This window comes from Malaclemys terrapin, chromosome 11 (assembly GCF_027887155.1).
Source record: "Malaclemys terrapin pileata isolate rMalTer1 chromosome 11, rMalTer1.hap1, whole genome shotgun sequence".
NCBI classification, from domain to species: Eukaryota; Metazoa; Chordata; order Testudines; family Emydidae; genus Malaclemys; species Malaclemys terrapin.
This window is the reverse complement of record NC_071515.1, coordinates 75,018,659-75,034,305: the sequence shown is the minus strand read 5'-3', so window position 1 is coordinate 75,034,305 and position 15,647 is coordinate 75,018,659. Positions and strand designations below refer to the sequence as shown.

At 54.8% G+C, this 15,647-nt stretch overlaps 1 protein-coding gene across 9 annotated transcripts in view; it reads left to right on the top strand.

The window, feature by feature from the left end:
* Positions 1-12,855, top strand: part of BIN1 (bridging integrator 1) — a 159,509-nt gene extending 146,654 nt beyond the window's left edge. For all 9 annotated transcript variants that reach the window (XM_054044721.1, XM_054044719.1, XM_054044718.1 and 6 more), the window contains 2 exons: positions 27-128; positions 5,533-12,855. In XM_054044721.1, coding sequence (XP_053900696.1) covers positions 27-128; positions 5,533-5,640 — 210 coding nt within the window. In that variant the 3' untranslated portion in view covers positions 5,641-12,855. The remainder of the gene's footprint in view (positions 1-26; positions 129-5,532) is intronic.
* Positions 12,856-15,647: the final 2,792 nt, after the last annotated feature.

The window sequence follows — 15,647 nt, the reverse complement described above, 5'->3', positions numbered from 1 at the left end:
CTCATCCGAGTCCTCGTCTCTCGTAGGTTCAGGCCATGCATGACTATGTGGCCACGGACAGCGACGAGCTGCCGCTGAAGGCTGGGGACGTGGTGCTGGTGATTCCGTTCGACAACCCGGATGAGCAGGTGAGGGCGGGAAGGAAGAAGGCTGGGTGGGGATGGGACTGATTGCTTCTCCTCCCCTCACTGGCTGGGGTCTGTCGCTGGCAGCTGGGTGGAGAACCGAGGGTGGGTTTTCTCCGAGAGCGAGGGTCCTGCAGAGACGTCAGCCTGGCTAAAGGCATGGAAAGTGGGGTGTGTGTGTGTGTGTGTGGGGCCTTTACAAAAAATTATCCCTCTCCTCTTTCCTGTAACTACATCCTAAGGTAGCTAGGCCTTCCTCCTGCCAGCAGAGCAGCTGGTCAGGCCTCAGGTGGGCACCTGTTAGTGCTGCTCCTTGATCACAGCAGAGGTCATTACTTGACCTTCATCTTCCTCCTGCTCCCAATCCCAGCTCCTAGCGTGCTGAGAATCGCAGGCTGCAATCCCGGGTACACGGATCCTCTGTTTACAGGGAATCTTCCCAGCGGGTGGAGTGGGGAGGGGAAGCTCCAGGACTTCACTCTTCGGGTGTGTCTACACTGCAGCTGGGAGGGGTCATTCCCAGCTCAATAGACGTACATGCAATAGATGGACACCGGCGAGCTAGCGCGCTAAATGGACCAGTGTGGTCATGGGGGAGTGCGGGGAGTGGTGGGCAAGCCACGTGAGTATGAACCGAGGAGCCCAAACGGTATTGCACCCAGGGCAACGCTGCTAAGTTTAGCGCACTAACTCCATCACAGTGAGTGTGTATACATGGCATCACGCCTCCCAGCTACAGCGTAGATACACCCGAAGAGTGAAATCCTACCTGGGATGGGAGTCCCTCCCAGCTACAGTGTTGCCTTCTTAGGATACGTCTACACGCTATGGACCAGGTCCTTGACTTCAGTATAGCTATGCTAGCTATACCATCAGGGATGTTTTGGTATTGCTCTAATGTCATTGCCCAGCAGATGGCAGTATAGTCTAAGGACTAGAACAAAGCTGTCATCCTTTGGCTGCAGAATCCGAGACACAGATTCTAAATCCAGACGGGACCCTTGTGATAATCTCGCCTGACTCTCCTAGGGAGAGGTTCAGCCTCTCCCAGATCCAAGCCTGAGGTGAATGAGCTGGGACTGACTTTGTTTATTACAAGCCCTCCATAAAAGCATTGAGGAAATCCTCCTAGCCGGGCTGAGATTCAGGACTTCCAGTTTAGGGATGCTGCAGTTATTCTGTTAGCAGGAGAGGAGGGCAGCTGCTAGGAAAACACAGATCTAACCTCCCTGCCCCGCAGCCCTGGTGGCTTTCGAAGCAGGTAGGAGAATTCCCTGCTCTTTAGAACAAAGCCGCGGGGCTGGATTTCCCCCATGGAGGTCTGGATTCAGCAGGGATAAAGCCGGCCCTTTGAATACCTTTTTAATGGCAGGCAGTGTGGTGCAGAGGGTCGGCAGGGTACAAACGGGGAGGCCGAAGAGGGTGGTTCTAGTCCCAGTCCCAGTTCTGCCATTGGCTTGCTGTGTTACCTGGACAAGTCGCATCCCTGCCTAGAAAATGGGGATAATGCTGCATATACACCTGTCTGTAAAGCACTCGGAGTTTTACAGCTGCTCCCTGCAGTGTGAGAGAGTCTTGGGAGGAGCTCAAACGGGCCATTTCTGCTGGCTATGGTATCCTCTTCTGTCTGGGACTTGCATGCCTCTAGCAGCTTCCAGAATGGAAACCCTGATCCTATGGAGGGTGATAGGGAGATTCCCTTCTAGCTTCGGTGGCAGGAGAGGGCGCGTATGGTGCAGTTTCTCTATGCCCTATACGTGCACTTGAGCCGGATGCAGCTTTGAGAGCCACAGTGCTGGGATCATCCAGGCTGCCGCCAGCCAGGCTTGGAGTCTTGCGGCCTCCTCACAATAGTTTCCAGAGCATCCTCTGCTCCAGCTCATCTGTGGCAAGGCCCCGCCCTGTCAAACGTGCCTCTCAAAGAGCGCGCTTGGCGCACGTGAGCGGAGAAAGCTTGAAAAACCAGGCAATTCATGTATTCAATTGTGTCTAACCATCTGCAGCCTCAGTGCTCAAATGCAGCAGCCAGGAAGCTAAGGCCATGTCTGCAGCGCCTAGACCCAGGGACCCCGCCCCGGGAAATTGGGTGCAGTAGAGGGGTGGGAGACGCGCCGCTTGTGCCTCTGTGCATCACAGACACGGACCAGCGGCTGGATGGTACCTAGCGCTCGCCTCACTGGGCGTTGCAGGAAAGCCCCCCGGGCTTGCTTCTTCCCACCCAGCCATTTGTCTGCCTAAGTTATGGCACGTGGAAGCGATAAAGTCTATCACCGACCCTCCACCCTCCAGTCCGCAGCTCCGCCGAATTGGGCACATGGGTTTGAGTCGTGTACGGTTCCCAGGAAGCCCCCTCAACGCATGAGGCCAAGCCTGCTGGGGGTAAATCAGCCTGCAGCATCGGCACTGCCAGCGGGGAGCTGCCAGGCTGAGGACGCTGGGCGTTTTGTTCCAGTGGCGGCGATATAAAATATTCAGAGAGCAGGAGAGGAAAGCAAAAGGGTAAAAACCCTAAGGAGAAGCTGCTGCTCGCTCCCTGAGAGAGGCAGGCAGCACAGAGCATGGGGTGGGGGGCTGCCAGATGGGCAGCTCTCTTCTGTGTTTTTATATAGCTGCCTTGGTTGTCCTCCAGTGACTCCTGCCAGCTCCAGTAATGCAAAGTAATCAGAGCCAACATCTGAATTCCCCGCCACCGCTGGCTGGGGCGGCCGGTCGCTGAGCATTCTGTCCCAGCTGCTTAGTGAGCTTAGCCCAGGGGCGGGCAATCATTTTCGCGGGGGGGGGCATGCCACAAATTTTGGTAAGTCGGCACGGCTGCACATTTCTACTATATTAATGAAGGGGATGCGGTGTCAGGGAGGGAGTTTGGGTGCAGGAGGGATCTCCGGGCTGGTGCAGAGTGTTGGGGTGCAGGAGAGGGTGAGGGGTGTGGGCTCTGGGAGGGAATTTGGACGAGGGGGCTCTGGGCTGGGGTAGGGGATTGGGGTGCGGGATCTGGGAGGGGGTTTGGGTGCAGGAGGGGGTTCTGACCTGGGGCAGCGGGTTGGGGTGTGGGAGGGGGTACGGGATCTGGGAAGGAGTTTGGGTGCAGGAGGGGGTTTGGGTGCAGGAGGGGGTTCTGACCTGGGGCAGCGGGTTGGGGTGTGGGAGGGGGTGTGGGATCTGGGAGGGGGTTTGGGTGCAGGAGCGGGTTCTGACCTGGGGCAGCAGGTTGGGGTGTGGGAGGGGGTGCGGGATCTGGGAAGGAGTTTGGGTGCAGGAGGGGGTTTGGGTGCAGGAGGGGGTTCTGACCTGGGGCAGCGGGTTGGGATGTGGGAGGGGGTTTGGGTGCAGGAGGGGGTTTGGGTGCAGGAGGGGGTTCTGACCTAGGGCAGCGGGTTGGGATGTGGGAGGGGGTGCGGGATCTGGGAAGGAGTTTGGGTGCAGGAGGGGGTTTGGGTGCAGGAGGGGGTTCTGACCTGGGGCAGCGGGTTGGGGTGTGGGAGGGGGTGCGGGATCTGGGAGGGGGTTTGGGTGCAGGAGCGGGTTCTGACCTGGGGCAGCAGGTTGGGGTGTGGGAGGGGGTGTGGGATCTGGGAAGGAGTTTGGGTGCAGGAGGGGGTTTGGGTGCAGGAGGGGGTTCTGACCTGGGGCAGCGGGTTGGGATGTGGGAGGGGGTGCGGGATCTGGGAAGGAGTTTGGGTGCAGGAGGGGGTTTGGGTGCAGGAGGGGGTTCTGACCTGGGGCAGCGGGTTGGGGTGTGGGAGGGGGTGCGGGATCTGGGAGGGGGTTTGGGTGCAGGAGGGGGTTCTGACCTGGGACAGCGGGTTGGGGTGTGGGAGGGGGTGGGGATCTGGGAGGGAGTTTGGGTGCAGGAGCGGGTTCTGACCTGGGGCAGCGGGTTGGGGTGTGGGAGGGGGTGCGGGATCTGGGAAGGAGTTTGGGTGCAGGAGGGGGTTTGGGTGCAGGAGGGGGTTCTGACCTGGGGCAGCGGGTTGGGGTGTGGGAGGGGGTGGGGATCTGGGAAGGAGTTTGGGTGCAGGAGGGGGTTCGGGTGCAGGAGGGGGTTCTGACCTCGGGCAGCGGGTGGGGGTGTGGGATCTGGGAGGGAGTTTGGGTGCAGGAGGGGGTTCTGACCTGGGGCAGCGGGTTGGAGTGTGGGAGGGGGTGTGAGATGCAGGCTCTGGCCGGGAGGCACTTACCACAGGCGGCTCCCAGATGGCGGCACAGCAGGGCTCAGGCAGGCTGCCTGTGTGTCGTGGCCCCACACCACACCTGGAAACAGCTGTGGCTGGCTGCTGCTGCTGGCACATCTCTGCGTGCCCTTGCGGAGAGGGAGGCAGCGGGTCTCTGTGTGCTGCCCATGCCCGCAAGCACCACCCCTGTAGCTCCAATTGGCTGGTTTCCGGCCAATGGGAGCTGTGAGGACAGTGCTGGGGGCGAGGGCAACTCATGGAAACCACCTCTCCCCCCGCCAGGGGCATGCAGAGATGTGCCAGCAGCAGCTGGCCATAGCCACTTCTGGGCGCCCTGCTGCACCACGGGACTTTTAGCAGCCCGGAGATCGCAAGGGGGCAGAGGAGGCCGCACAGAAATGTTAGATGGGCCGGATCTGGCCCGTGGGTTGTATTTTGCCCACCCCTGAGATGCATTTAAATGAGCTGAGGGCCTAGATGGATGCCTCACCCAAAGAGGTGGACGCAGGACACAGAACAACGCGTGCAGCTGTTGTAGTAAACAGTTCTCCATGCATGCACTGTCTGTGAGGCGAGGACATGAACCCGTAGGCTGTCTCGATGCACATGGCTGGTACCCCCCAGAGCCTTTGCCTGCTGCTAGCTGAGAGGATGCTTCCTCGTGACAGCACCGAGCTATGCAGAGAGAACTGCATCAGGCAATAGTCTCTGCATGTCTGAGTAGCCTCTTCCCCTGAACCCTCTCCTACTCTAGACACACTCCCAATCTGCAGGGAACCTCCTTGCTGAATGACCTCGGCAGAGGACAAAACACCCAGGGGCGGGGACTGGACGCCGGCAGGACTCTGCTGGCGGCTATTCAGTTCCTCCTGATTTATAGGTTATCCATAGGTTTTAAGGCCATCCAGTCTGATCTCCTCCATAACATGGGCCAGGGGATTCCATGCAGCAATTCCTACACCAAGCCCAATAACTGGTGATCCAGCGAAAGTCTTGCATGTAATCACTGTGCCCTGCTTGTACACAGGGTGGGAGCTTTGCCATTTCCTCCAGTGGGAGGTGGGCTTAACTGCAAAAATGAAAAGAAGCTCCTTTGTCCATCTTGTTTGGAGTCTAGTAGGGCTAGCTCAGAGCATCACTTTGCGCATCTGTTTCACCCACTCCCTTTCTGATGTCTCCCAACCTGCACTGCATAAAAAAATAATCTGGCCCTTGGTATCTGATCTCTCTGCCAGGATGAAGGATGGCTGATGGGCGTGAAAGAGGCTGACTGGCTCCAGCATAAGGAACTTGATCAAAGTCGGGGGGTTTTCCCGGAGAATTTCACAGAGCGGGTGCAGTGAGAGCCCGGAGCTGCCAGCTGATTTTTCTGCCAGAAGAAAGCAAGTTTTCCGGGAGGTGTTTTAAAAACAAAAGAAAAGAGAATTTTAAAGGAACATGAGCCTAAAAAAATGTGTCAACTTAAAGGTTGGATTCTTCTTAAAGAGCAAGGTTTTAGCAGTAAAATGAATTCAAAAGTGTTATTAAAATATATACATAATAATAAGACAGGTCAAATGCCCCTTTCCCACTTTGATTTGACAGCATTTGAACTCCAAGTCTGATGCAGAAGTGGCTTAGTGTGGTACCTGTAAATGCTGTATTGGCTGAATTTTGGGGATGTCAGTCTGATACCCGAACAGGAAAGAGCTAAGGCCTAGATCTTCAAAGACTCCTAACTGCCACTGAAATCAATTGAAGTTAGGATCCTAAATACCTTTTGAGGATCTGAGCCCAGCTGTCCCATGCTCTGAGCCTAGAAGTAAAGATACCCATGGGTGGGGGGGTTCAGCTGTTTTGTGCTGGTGTGGCATCCCTAAAGTTTCAGGCACTGCCCATGTTACGACCTATGATAGGCCAAACGTCCTGTTCTGCTGTTGAAAAGACCTATTTAGTGTACAGTGTTCACCAATATGATGTGTGTGCGCGTGTGTGTGTTTTGTTTTCTTCCTTTGAAGATGTAACACGAACTGTGATTTTATACGTTTAAAAGCAAACACAAAAAGTTATCAGGAAGAGCACATATCGGAGTGAAATGTGTGTAGCTGGGCTCGGTCCAAAATTCCTCCAGATCTCGGAGCTGGACGATCGCAGCAGCACACGCCGCCCCTGGAAATGTTCTTGAGGGAAAATTGGGAAACTGACAAATTAAAAAAAAAAAAAAAGAAAAAAATCTGAAACTTTGGATTTGTTTAAACTAGTTGTGAAATAATAATAATAATTAACAAAAAAGCCTGTTAATAAAGTGGAAAAGTTTAGTCACGTAGGCAGGGATGGACTTGCAATCTGGCTGTTTAGAAAGTGCAGTTTTAAGGAAGAGGGTGGGGGAAAAGAAATGGTGAGACAGAATATCTGAGACATACCACTGAGAAAACAAATCTGCTTTCTGTGTTTCCGGTTGTGCGGTTATTTTTATTTTCCTTTCTTGAATTCTGCACATGAAGTATCATTAGACCTGCTTCCTCCAATCCTGTGCTGGTGAACAAGTTGAAGTCAGAGAAAAGTGAACTGTTTGACTACTTATTTAAAATTGCTGCATGACTTTATTATATTGTGACGAGTTAGAAGACGCGGGACTATCACAACGTTGACGTGGGGACGATACTCCAGGTCCTAATACTGACACTGGCCTTTCCCACAATTCTTTGCTCCTGTTTGGTTCTGGGAGTTTGAAACTCCCCTGCAGCCTGCTTGCTTAAAATAAAACAAAGTGGGTCTTACACTTGTCAGAGTCAACAGATTAGATTCCTTAGAGATCCTAAAGTCCCATGGAGGTACTTTAAATGCTACTTGAATGCTGATGCAGTTGGCAAGCAGATCTGATCTTTTGTTTTTTAAGGTCACAACCCCCTGCCCAAACTCCTCCTTCTTTTTGCCTTGACAGGGTTGGTATAGGTGCCGCTACCTCCTCCCTACTTGGGACACTGTATGAAATAACACTCTTACCTAACAGAAGCTGGCTTTAGCAAAGCATGCAATACATTGTGGCACAGTTAAACCTCCAAACCAAGCCCATCTTTCTGATCTTGCATGTATGATATGAGGGGGAAAAAAACCCTCTTGTAGGTCAAAAGGTGTGTGTACGTGTGTGTGTGTGTGTGTGTGTGTGTGTGTGTGTGTGTGTATATATATATATATATATATATACACACACACAAAGTTAATGGTGGGCTTGTGATCTCAGTGACACTGATGTAAATTCAGGAACACTGGAGTTACCCTAGATTTACACAGTAGTGTAACTAACGCCAATGGAGTCACTCTGGATTCACACCGGTGTAACTAAGATCAGAATCTGGCCCATGTCCTCAGATTCTCTCCATATTTTGTTATCTTGTGTGTGTGATGGGGGGGAATTGCTGCAACGGATATTCCTTTATCCTTTTCCTCCTTCCATGCCCTCCTTCCAAAAACAAGACTATTCAAGAGTAACTGCTCACAGCACGGCTGTACTGTGAGCCAGTTCTGTAGAATATTCTCCCATCATTTTAATCAGAGGTGCCTTGAGCATCTTAACTAGCACCCTGCCCTTTCAAAATCTCTATTTTTATGCCTTTGTAAACCCAGTGGGTCCTTCGAAGAACAATGTTAGGGAAAAAAATTATAGAGAGAGATCTATATATATAAAAAAGCGGGTTATCCTAATTAACAGCAAGCTTTTGGCTTAAATGTGCTTATTTTTATGCCCAATCCTGTGGACTATTGTTTTTTTTTAAAGATAACAAGATTATAAGTACCAGAGCTATAGTTTGTCTCCCAAGTAATTGTTTTATTAGTGACGAGCACCTTAGGAAGCTGTGCCGACTTCTAATTTATTGTATATGTTTTTTTTGTCATCTGCTGCGTTTGAACCAGACAGTTGTTACAAAAGAAATCCTACTAAGCCCTTTTCATTGTGTGGGGCTAACAAAGCAACCGTCCAGTACTGTATTGTCCCTGCAGAAGCGAAACTGAACCTCTGCCCGAAAGGGGATGTAGCGTTCAGCTCTGATTCATTCTGTTCCAGCGCTGCTCGAAGGGGAAAGTGCCTCTCCCTCTCTCGCCGTTTGCTCCTGAAGAAATCGGCTCAGAGCAGACAAAATGTACCACCCAGCCACTATGCCTCCCACCTAGGCCTGGAGCCTGCATTGCTCGCTCACACACACACATGCACACACACACTCTCTCACGCACATTCACTCACTCACTCAGTGGGAGTATTGAGGGCATGAGGCCTGCAGGATTGGATCCATGCATTGTAAACTGCCCTGCACAAAGAGCTCCAGCGTGTATTGCAGGAGGCAGGCCTCGAGCCCCTGGGCCAAAATCAGCCCTGGTATAAGCAGGTGCCACTCCGTTTATTTTACTGAAGAGACATCTGCCTTACCCCATGGCTGGAATTGAGCCTGTCAGCTGAAAAGAGCCCACAGTCCACACTAGCTTAGGACAGATCCCTGTATAATATGGGCCAATAAATTCCCCGACCGTGCTGGCTGCTCGAATGGGAACGTTTTAGGGACTACACATCAGATGGCCCTGGAAAAGCTGCTATTTCACTGTCTGCAAAGAGTCTGTTGGAGAGTTTTACTGAATCAACAATAAAGCATTTCTCTCCCCACCTCTCCCCCCACCCGCTGGTTTTGTCGGCTTGGTTAGAAGGGAGCTCTTGCCTTTCCGACCGCAGTTGGTCCAGTTACGTGTTCCCCTCCAGCTTGAGTGTAGCCACCTTGCCTTGTCCCGGAGGGCAGCGGTGTCACAGCCACTTGATGATGAAGAAATAAGGCGTCCTTCTCCTGTTTTTTCTTCTAGTCTCCTTAGCAGGGTCAGCAATCTGAGTTTACCACCTGGCATTCAGAGCTTAGGATGTTACAACAAGCCATAACCAGCTCCAACTCGCTCTCTGCCTTTTCTCTTGGCTCAATGCCCTGTGCATTTCTTCACTGGGCAGGCCGTCTAGCAAAGAAAAAGACTCCTGCAGCCAGAGCCTCAAGCACACTGTGCCAGTCTGCCCTGCTGTTTTCCCTAGTGGAAACCAAGCACCCGTCACTCAACCTGGCTTTCCAATTCAGAGCAGTGCCTTTTACGCAGGCTGTAAGCGGTGATTTTCTTTCCTCTCCCAGTTCTTGAAGGCCCCAAGCCAAAGCCTGAGGAAGTCAAGGGGCGTCTGGCCATTGACTGGAGATTTGGATCAGGGCTCGAGTGTCTGTTGTCCTGTGCGGTATCAGTTTATAGGGTGGGTTTAGTTTCAGAACATCCACTTGAATGATAAAGGCTCATATTTGAGGGGAAAGCGAGGAGGGTAAGGAAGGGGGTTGGGAGAGGCATAGATCATCCATCAATCATTTCAGGTTGGTGTGGTGGTAGTCTCGGCAACAGCTCTCCCGGTTCAGGGCTAAGGATGGGCAGCGTGACTCGTGAAGATCCTTGAGATTAGTAACTGCTGTAGGCTCTTGCGCAGGGCAGTGTGGTCAGAGCCTCTCCTTGGCGTGGTGCTAAGGGGAATCACGCCCCTGGAGCGCTCTCTCTTTTCTTTGCGAACCAGCGGTCACTCCCCTGAGTCACTAATCTGGCTATTTTGGGCACCGCATGATCCAGCCTAGAAGCTGCTCTGGCGCCTTCTACAACATGCTCCGCTCCTCCTGTCGTTGGGGTGTCCTCGGCCTCAGCACCTTGCAGGCAGGACGCGCAGAATTGGGGCGCCACATGCTGCTGCTTGTAACACAAAGCCTGGTGCGCACGGTTACTGCGGCTCCTCCCTTTCTCCAAAACAGGCACAGCCAAACCCTGGGCCTTGCTGCAGAACCCAGCAGCCACCGAGCTCCGTTGAGCAGCCTGCCAGCCGCCTCTGCAATCGCTTGCGTATCGCGATGGGAGCCCGAGAGCTCCTGACCAGCCGTAGCTCTCAGCTGGTCAAGGGCTGGTGCGCGGCACCTCCTTGCTGAATTGTGCCAGAGTCACAGCGATGAAGCACATGCTTAAGTCTCATATAAGTCAAGTGAATCTTAGGCACTTGCTTAAGAACTTTGCTGGACTGGGTCCTGCCAGCCATAATGAGCATTGACCCATTCTCCATGCATCGCTGGAGCGACACCTGGGACAGATTTGGCCCATTGGATGTAAAGTTCCCCTCCCTTTCTGTGTTACAAATGGCTCCTCTCCAGGGGTGACCAGGCATTGGAGCAAAGGAGTGGACAAGAGTGGAGGAAGCCAGCAATGTTCCCCTGCAGCGCAGCTGGGAATGCAGCGGAGTTGTACAGACTTACCCCCAGTGCAAAGGCCTTCCATGCTAGAAGAGCCCCTGCATGCACCAGTGGGCCTGCTGTGAGTCACACACTGTTTAGTGCTGGTCATGGCCTAGCCCATGCTGGGGAGGAACTAGGGATCCCACCCGGCAGAGGCAGAAAGTTCCAGTTGGACCCTTCGGGCTTGTCTGCACTGGGGTTTGTAGCCACCAATGGCGCCACGTCAGTGCAAACGCAGCCGAGTCACAGTTCACGTGGCTGCACCCTATCGGCAGGAGGGGTCTGGGCACCGGGGTAGCTACAGCGATGGCTAAAATCCCAGGGAGCAGGTACCTAACGAAGGGCCCAGAGCTGCATCTGCTGCCCAGTCCAGCCTGCCATGCACCAGGAATGGCCTCTGACTTCCCGGGCTGCTGCGGGGGCGCTCTAGGAATGCAGGCTCAGAGTGAACGTCCTGTCCCGTACACACGTACAAAGTGAATGCAGACCGCTGCCGAGGCAGGATCCGCCACTGCCACTGGTGGTAGCATTGTGTGCTTGCTGGGCCCCGGAGTCCGTGACCACGCAAGGCCACCAGGCCCAGTTCCTCCACTGGGAGTTAGGAGCCTAAATGCCTTTGAGGAGCCAGTCCTCTGAGTGAACTGGGGGGAGGTTTCAGAGGGAGAGAGAATGCCCTGGGCTTGAGCTGTCCCTGGCACCTGCCCCAGTTGTCTCTGAACACGTGTCCAGTGGGAAGAGGGGCCCCTAACTCCGCTCCGGCCCAGGGAATTGCAGACAGATGACAGCCAGGGGGAGGCGCTGCTTTTCCCGGGTGCTCCCAGGCTCTGATGAACTGCGTGGGGTGTTGCAGGCTGCAACTTCTCCTCAACCTGGAGCGTGAAGCTAGAAGACACTTGAGCTCCTCTCAGGGAGCGGGCAAGATGCAATGCAATTAGATTGGACTGAGGCCAGAAAAACAAAGCAAGCTTATTAGGGCTGGCTGGGGGAGGCGCTTCCTTGTACTGCACGCCACCCGTCCCAGAGAGCAGAGGTTCTCAACCCGGGGTCCCCTGAGGGGCCACAAGCAGGCTTCAGGGGGGTCCACCGAAATAAACCAGAGAGCAAGGCCGGCGTTAGACTCGCGGGCGCCCAGGGCAGAAAGCCGAAGCCCGAGCCCTGCTGCCTGGGGCTGAAGCCAAAACCCGAGGGACTTAGATTGGCTTGGGGCCCTAGGCTTGCTACCCCCTAACGCTGGCTCCGGTTTTTAATCTACTGGCTATGCAGAAAAACAGTTACTGTGGCCCCGGGGGTGGGGGCGTGAAGTTCTTACAGCACGTTGGGGAGGCCTCAAAGGTTGAGAACCCCTGCCATAGATCATTGCATCGGGGCGGGGAGTTGACTACACCTCACCTCCTTGTGGAACATAGTTCCTGAGTAACCGACCCCCCCCCATTCTCTGGAGTGGGGAGGCAGATTTTGACAATGGGGAGGTCCCCTGTCCCGCGGATTCGGCGACTTGCCTGTGGGAGGTCTGCCGGTCCCGCGGCTTCGGCGTACCCGCCGCCGAATTGCTGCCAAATCCGTGGGACCGGCAGACCTCCCGCAGGCACGCCGCCGAAGGCTGCCTGACTGCCGCCCTCGCAGGGACCCCCCCACGGCTTGCCGCCCCAGGCATGCGCTTGGAGCGCTGGTGCCTGGAGCCGCTGCTGCACGTGTGGCTCGGAGCCTTCAACTGCAAAGGTCTGAGTCTCTAGTCTACTGTTTGGGGGGCGGGGGGGAGCGGGCAGGGACACCCCAATGGCTGAGAATGAAATAATTTCTCTTGGTGAGTGGGGGAGTCTTATTAAACAATTACATGGGGAAACTTCAGCTTTCAGACTGTTGTGTCCTGGCTTGTATTCGAACTTGTCTGCTGGCTAGAATTCTTTCCCCCGTTTTTCTAGCATATGCTGCTAACCCTGTCTCCCAGTCCGTGCTTCACTGAGGTGGCCAATACTTGAGGCTTGCCACATGCAGCCCTTGGTTTCCTTCGGCTTCTCTTTCACTGAGTCCTTTGGAATGGCTTTGATGCTGTGCTGGCAACCTCGCGTCCGTCTGGTCAGTCGGTCTCTTGAGTTTAACCCTGGTGACCTGAGCGGTGTTTGGTTTCGGGGTGGTTTTTTTTTTTTTTTTTTTTTAATTTTTGTTTTTGTCATACAAACCTGAACAATTCCCACTGTATTCAGACCTGTGACTCTCGGTGCCGGTGCCATGTACTAGACGACTTTGTCCCGTTTGTTTCTTGGCAATGTTCAGCAAATACAATTTTGTGTCATCCTACAGCCTGTGTCATTCATTTCACTTTTCAAGAGAGCAAACAACCAGGGCCATCTTTGCTCTTAAAGAGGCAAAACACCGAGAGAGAGAGGCTGTGCTCAGACAGGATTATCTGTTCATCTAGTCTGATCTCTCGCTTCTTCCAGGCCACCAACCCCCTCTCCCATCCCCAGGTATCCCTGCATTCAGCCCAATGGATTAGACTAAAGTACTTACAGCCCTCAGGAGACTAAATGACTGTGTGCCACGGGCAGAGAACAGGAGGGACTGAGGGCCACCAGTGCCCAAGGCCCCTACAGTGGCAGGAGATGGAGATATGCTACTGATAGTGAAGATTGGCTGTCTTACTGTACGGCCTAACAGCGCCAGTCCTGGACCAGAAACCCAATGGAGCGAGGTGCTGTACAAACACAGAATTAAAAGATGTGCCCCGTGGAATTTACAATCCAAGTGTGACATGAGTGAGATGGACAGGTTTATCCGTGTATTGATTACTGCTGGGGGATTGGGCTGGGGGGCAGGAGGGAGGGGCTCTGTTCTTGATGTTGCCACTGACTGTGTAACTTTGGCCAACTTAGTCTCTCCCTGTGACTCAGTTTCCCCAGCTGTAAAACACACACACACACCCAGTATAAGTTTTAAACAAACAATTTAATACTGGTACACAGTGATGATGATTGTGATGGTGGAGGAGTCAGCGGTGGGATATTTCCCTTACTGCTAAATGATGAACTAGCAATTGGCTGAGCCCTCAAGGGTTAACTCTCTCACTCTGCAAGGCAGCAGGAATGGAGGGAGAGATGCGCATTTCCCTTAAGTACACTGCCTTGTTAATTAGATCAGCTTGCTGAGATTGCAGCTGCTGCAAGCTCCCTCCGTCCTGAGCCCTGCTCTATGGAAGATGGGGTAAGCGGGGTGCAGGAGCAGGGGGGAGGGGGACACCCTGACATTAGCCCCCCTCTTCCTCCCTCCCCCGCACAGCAAGCAGGAGTCTCGGGGAGCAGCTCCAAGGCAGAGGGCAGGAGCAGCACATGGCAGTGGGGGGAGGGACACAGCTGAACTGCAGGCAGCTGCTACACAGGGAACTTAGGGGAGCGGGGGGCTGATGGGGGAGGTGATAGGGGGGCTGCCGGTCCACCCTGGTTCCAAGCCCCCACCAGCTCACTGCAAGGGGCTGCTCTTCCTGCAAGCGGTGGACAAAGCAGGCGGCTGCCAAACAACGTTAGAAGGGAGCATTGCGCAACTTTAAATGAGCATGTTCCCTAATTGATCAGCAACGAAACGACGTTAACCGGGACGACTTTAAGTGAGGAGTTACTGTACAGGCACCTATTACCCCCACCTCCTGTCCCGACTTTTCACACTTGCTATCTGGTCCTCCTATCTGGAGCAGGGGTGGTGAGTGGGGGCTGGGGCTGGGGCTGGTCAAGGATAGAAGGTGAGAAGGTCGAGGCAGACCTGCAGCCCGGCGATGGCCCAGAGCCCATTTGCTAATGCTATGGCCAGTGCAACAGGGGCCTCCTCCCTTAGCCTGGGCTGGGGACAAACTGGCCCCCACAGCTTGACTTGGGCAGGTGCCTGCTGCCTGCCTCAGTCCCTGGGCTGGACCTCACTCCGCCACAGGGATGAATCTGTTGAGCTGGCAGTAGCCGGTGCTGTTTGGAGGAAGGCCGCGGCCCATACATGGCCTTGGTTAAGGAATGAGTCTGATTACCGCTTCCCCCCCACATCCCTGATGCCTCCCCCCTCCCCCCGGTTGAAAGACTGAGGGTTGAGTCCTCAGCTGGATTTTGTGCGATGGATTCATTACCCTAAGCTGAGTGCCAGGGAGGAAAGACAGAAGCGGGGGTGGGGGGGGGGGGAGCATGGCTAAGGGGCTGGATGTTCATCAAACAAGCTGCCGGCTTGTCCCTGGTTCCCCCCAGCCCACTTTAGTTCAGCACAAGCATTCCCTGCACACACCCTGCGCTGGAGGATCCGGGCAGGAAGAGAGCCCCTGTTCCCTCCCGCAGTGATTTCGCTTGGCCGTGTCCTCTGGGGTCAGCACAGCCGCATGGCTAACGCCCCACCAGGCCATGCTTGGAAAAACCCAGCAGCCACCAGTGAACTCTGGCTGGGCCAGGCTGCTCTGTGGGCCTGCGGGAGGGGCAGGGAGCAGCAGTGCACGGACGGACGGCGCCACCCTGGCCGATGGCTTTGTGGCTCCACGCGGCCGCGCGGGCCTGCTGGGACAGGCCTGTCAATGTCCAGGGGACCCAGCCCAGCACTGGGTGGGCTGGCTTGCTCATGTTGCCAGAGGAGGGGTACAGAGACCCCCGGAGAGCTCATGCTGGGCTCGCGCTGCCGTTTCAAAGCCACCTTTTCAGCCGCCGCCTCCTGGGAGAAGCAGCGGAGTGTCCCGGGCAGGGGGGTGTCATTGGCCAATCAGAACCTGGGGACAGGGCGGGGGGGTGGGGAACAAACCTACCTGCTGTGTGGCTTTGAAGCTGCTTCCCCCACCTTGCTCTGGGCGGTCGAGGGGGTTGCTGGCGCAGGACTATGCTGCCTCCTTGGCAATCGATGTGCAGCTTGGCCCATCTTGTTTCTAGGGGGGTCGTGTTGGCCAAGGGGTGCGGGCTGACCCCAACACAGAGTGGTGAGGGCATCAAGTGGCACCCTTAGAGGCAAACCCTCCCACCCACCCTTCTAATCCGGGCACCGCCAGCCCCCCCCCCAAAAGCCTCCCGCCCCCTTCAGGACAAGTCCCCTTAGCAGCCCCAGTGCGGGTGCCTGCTCCCAGACCTGCCCCCAGCCTG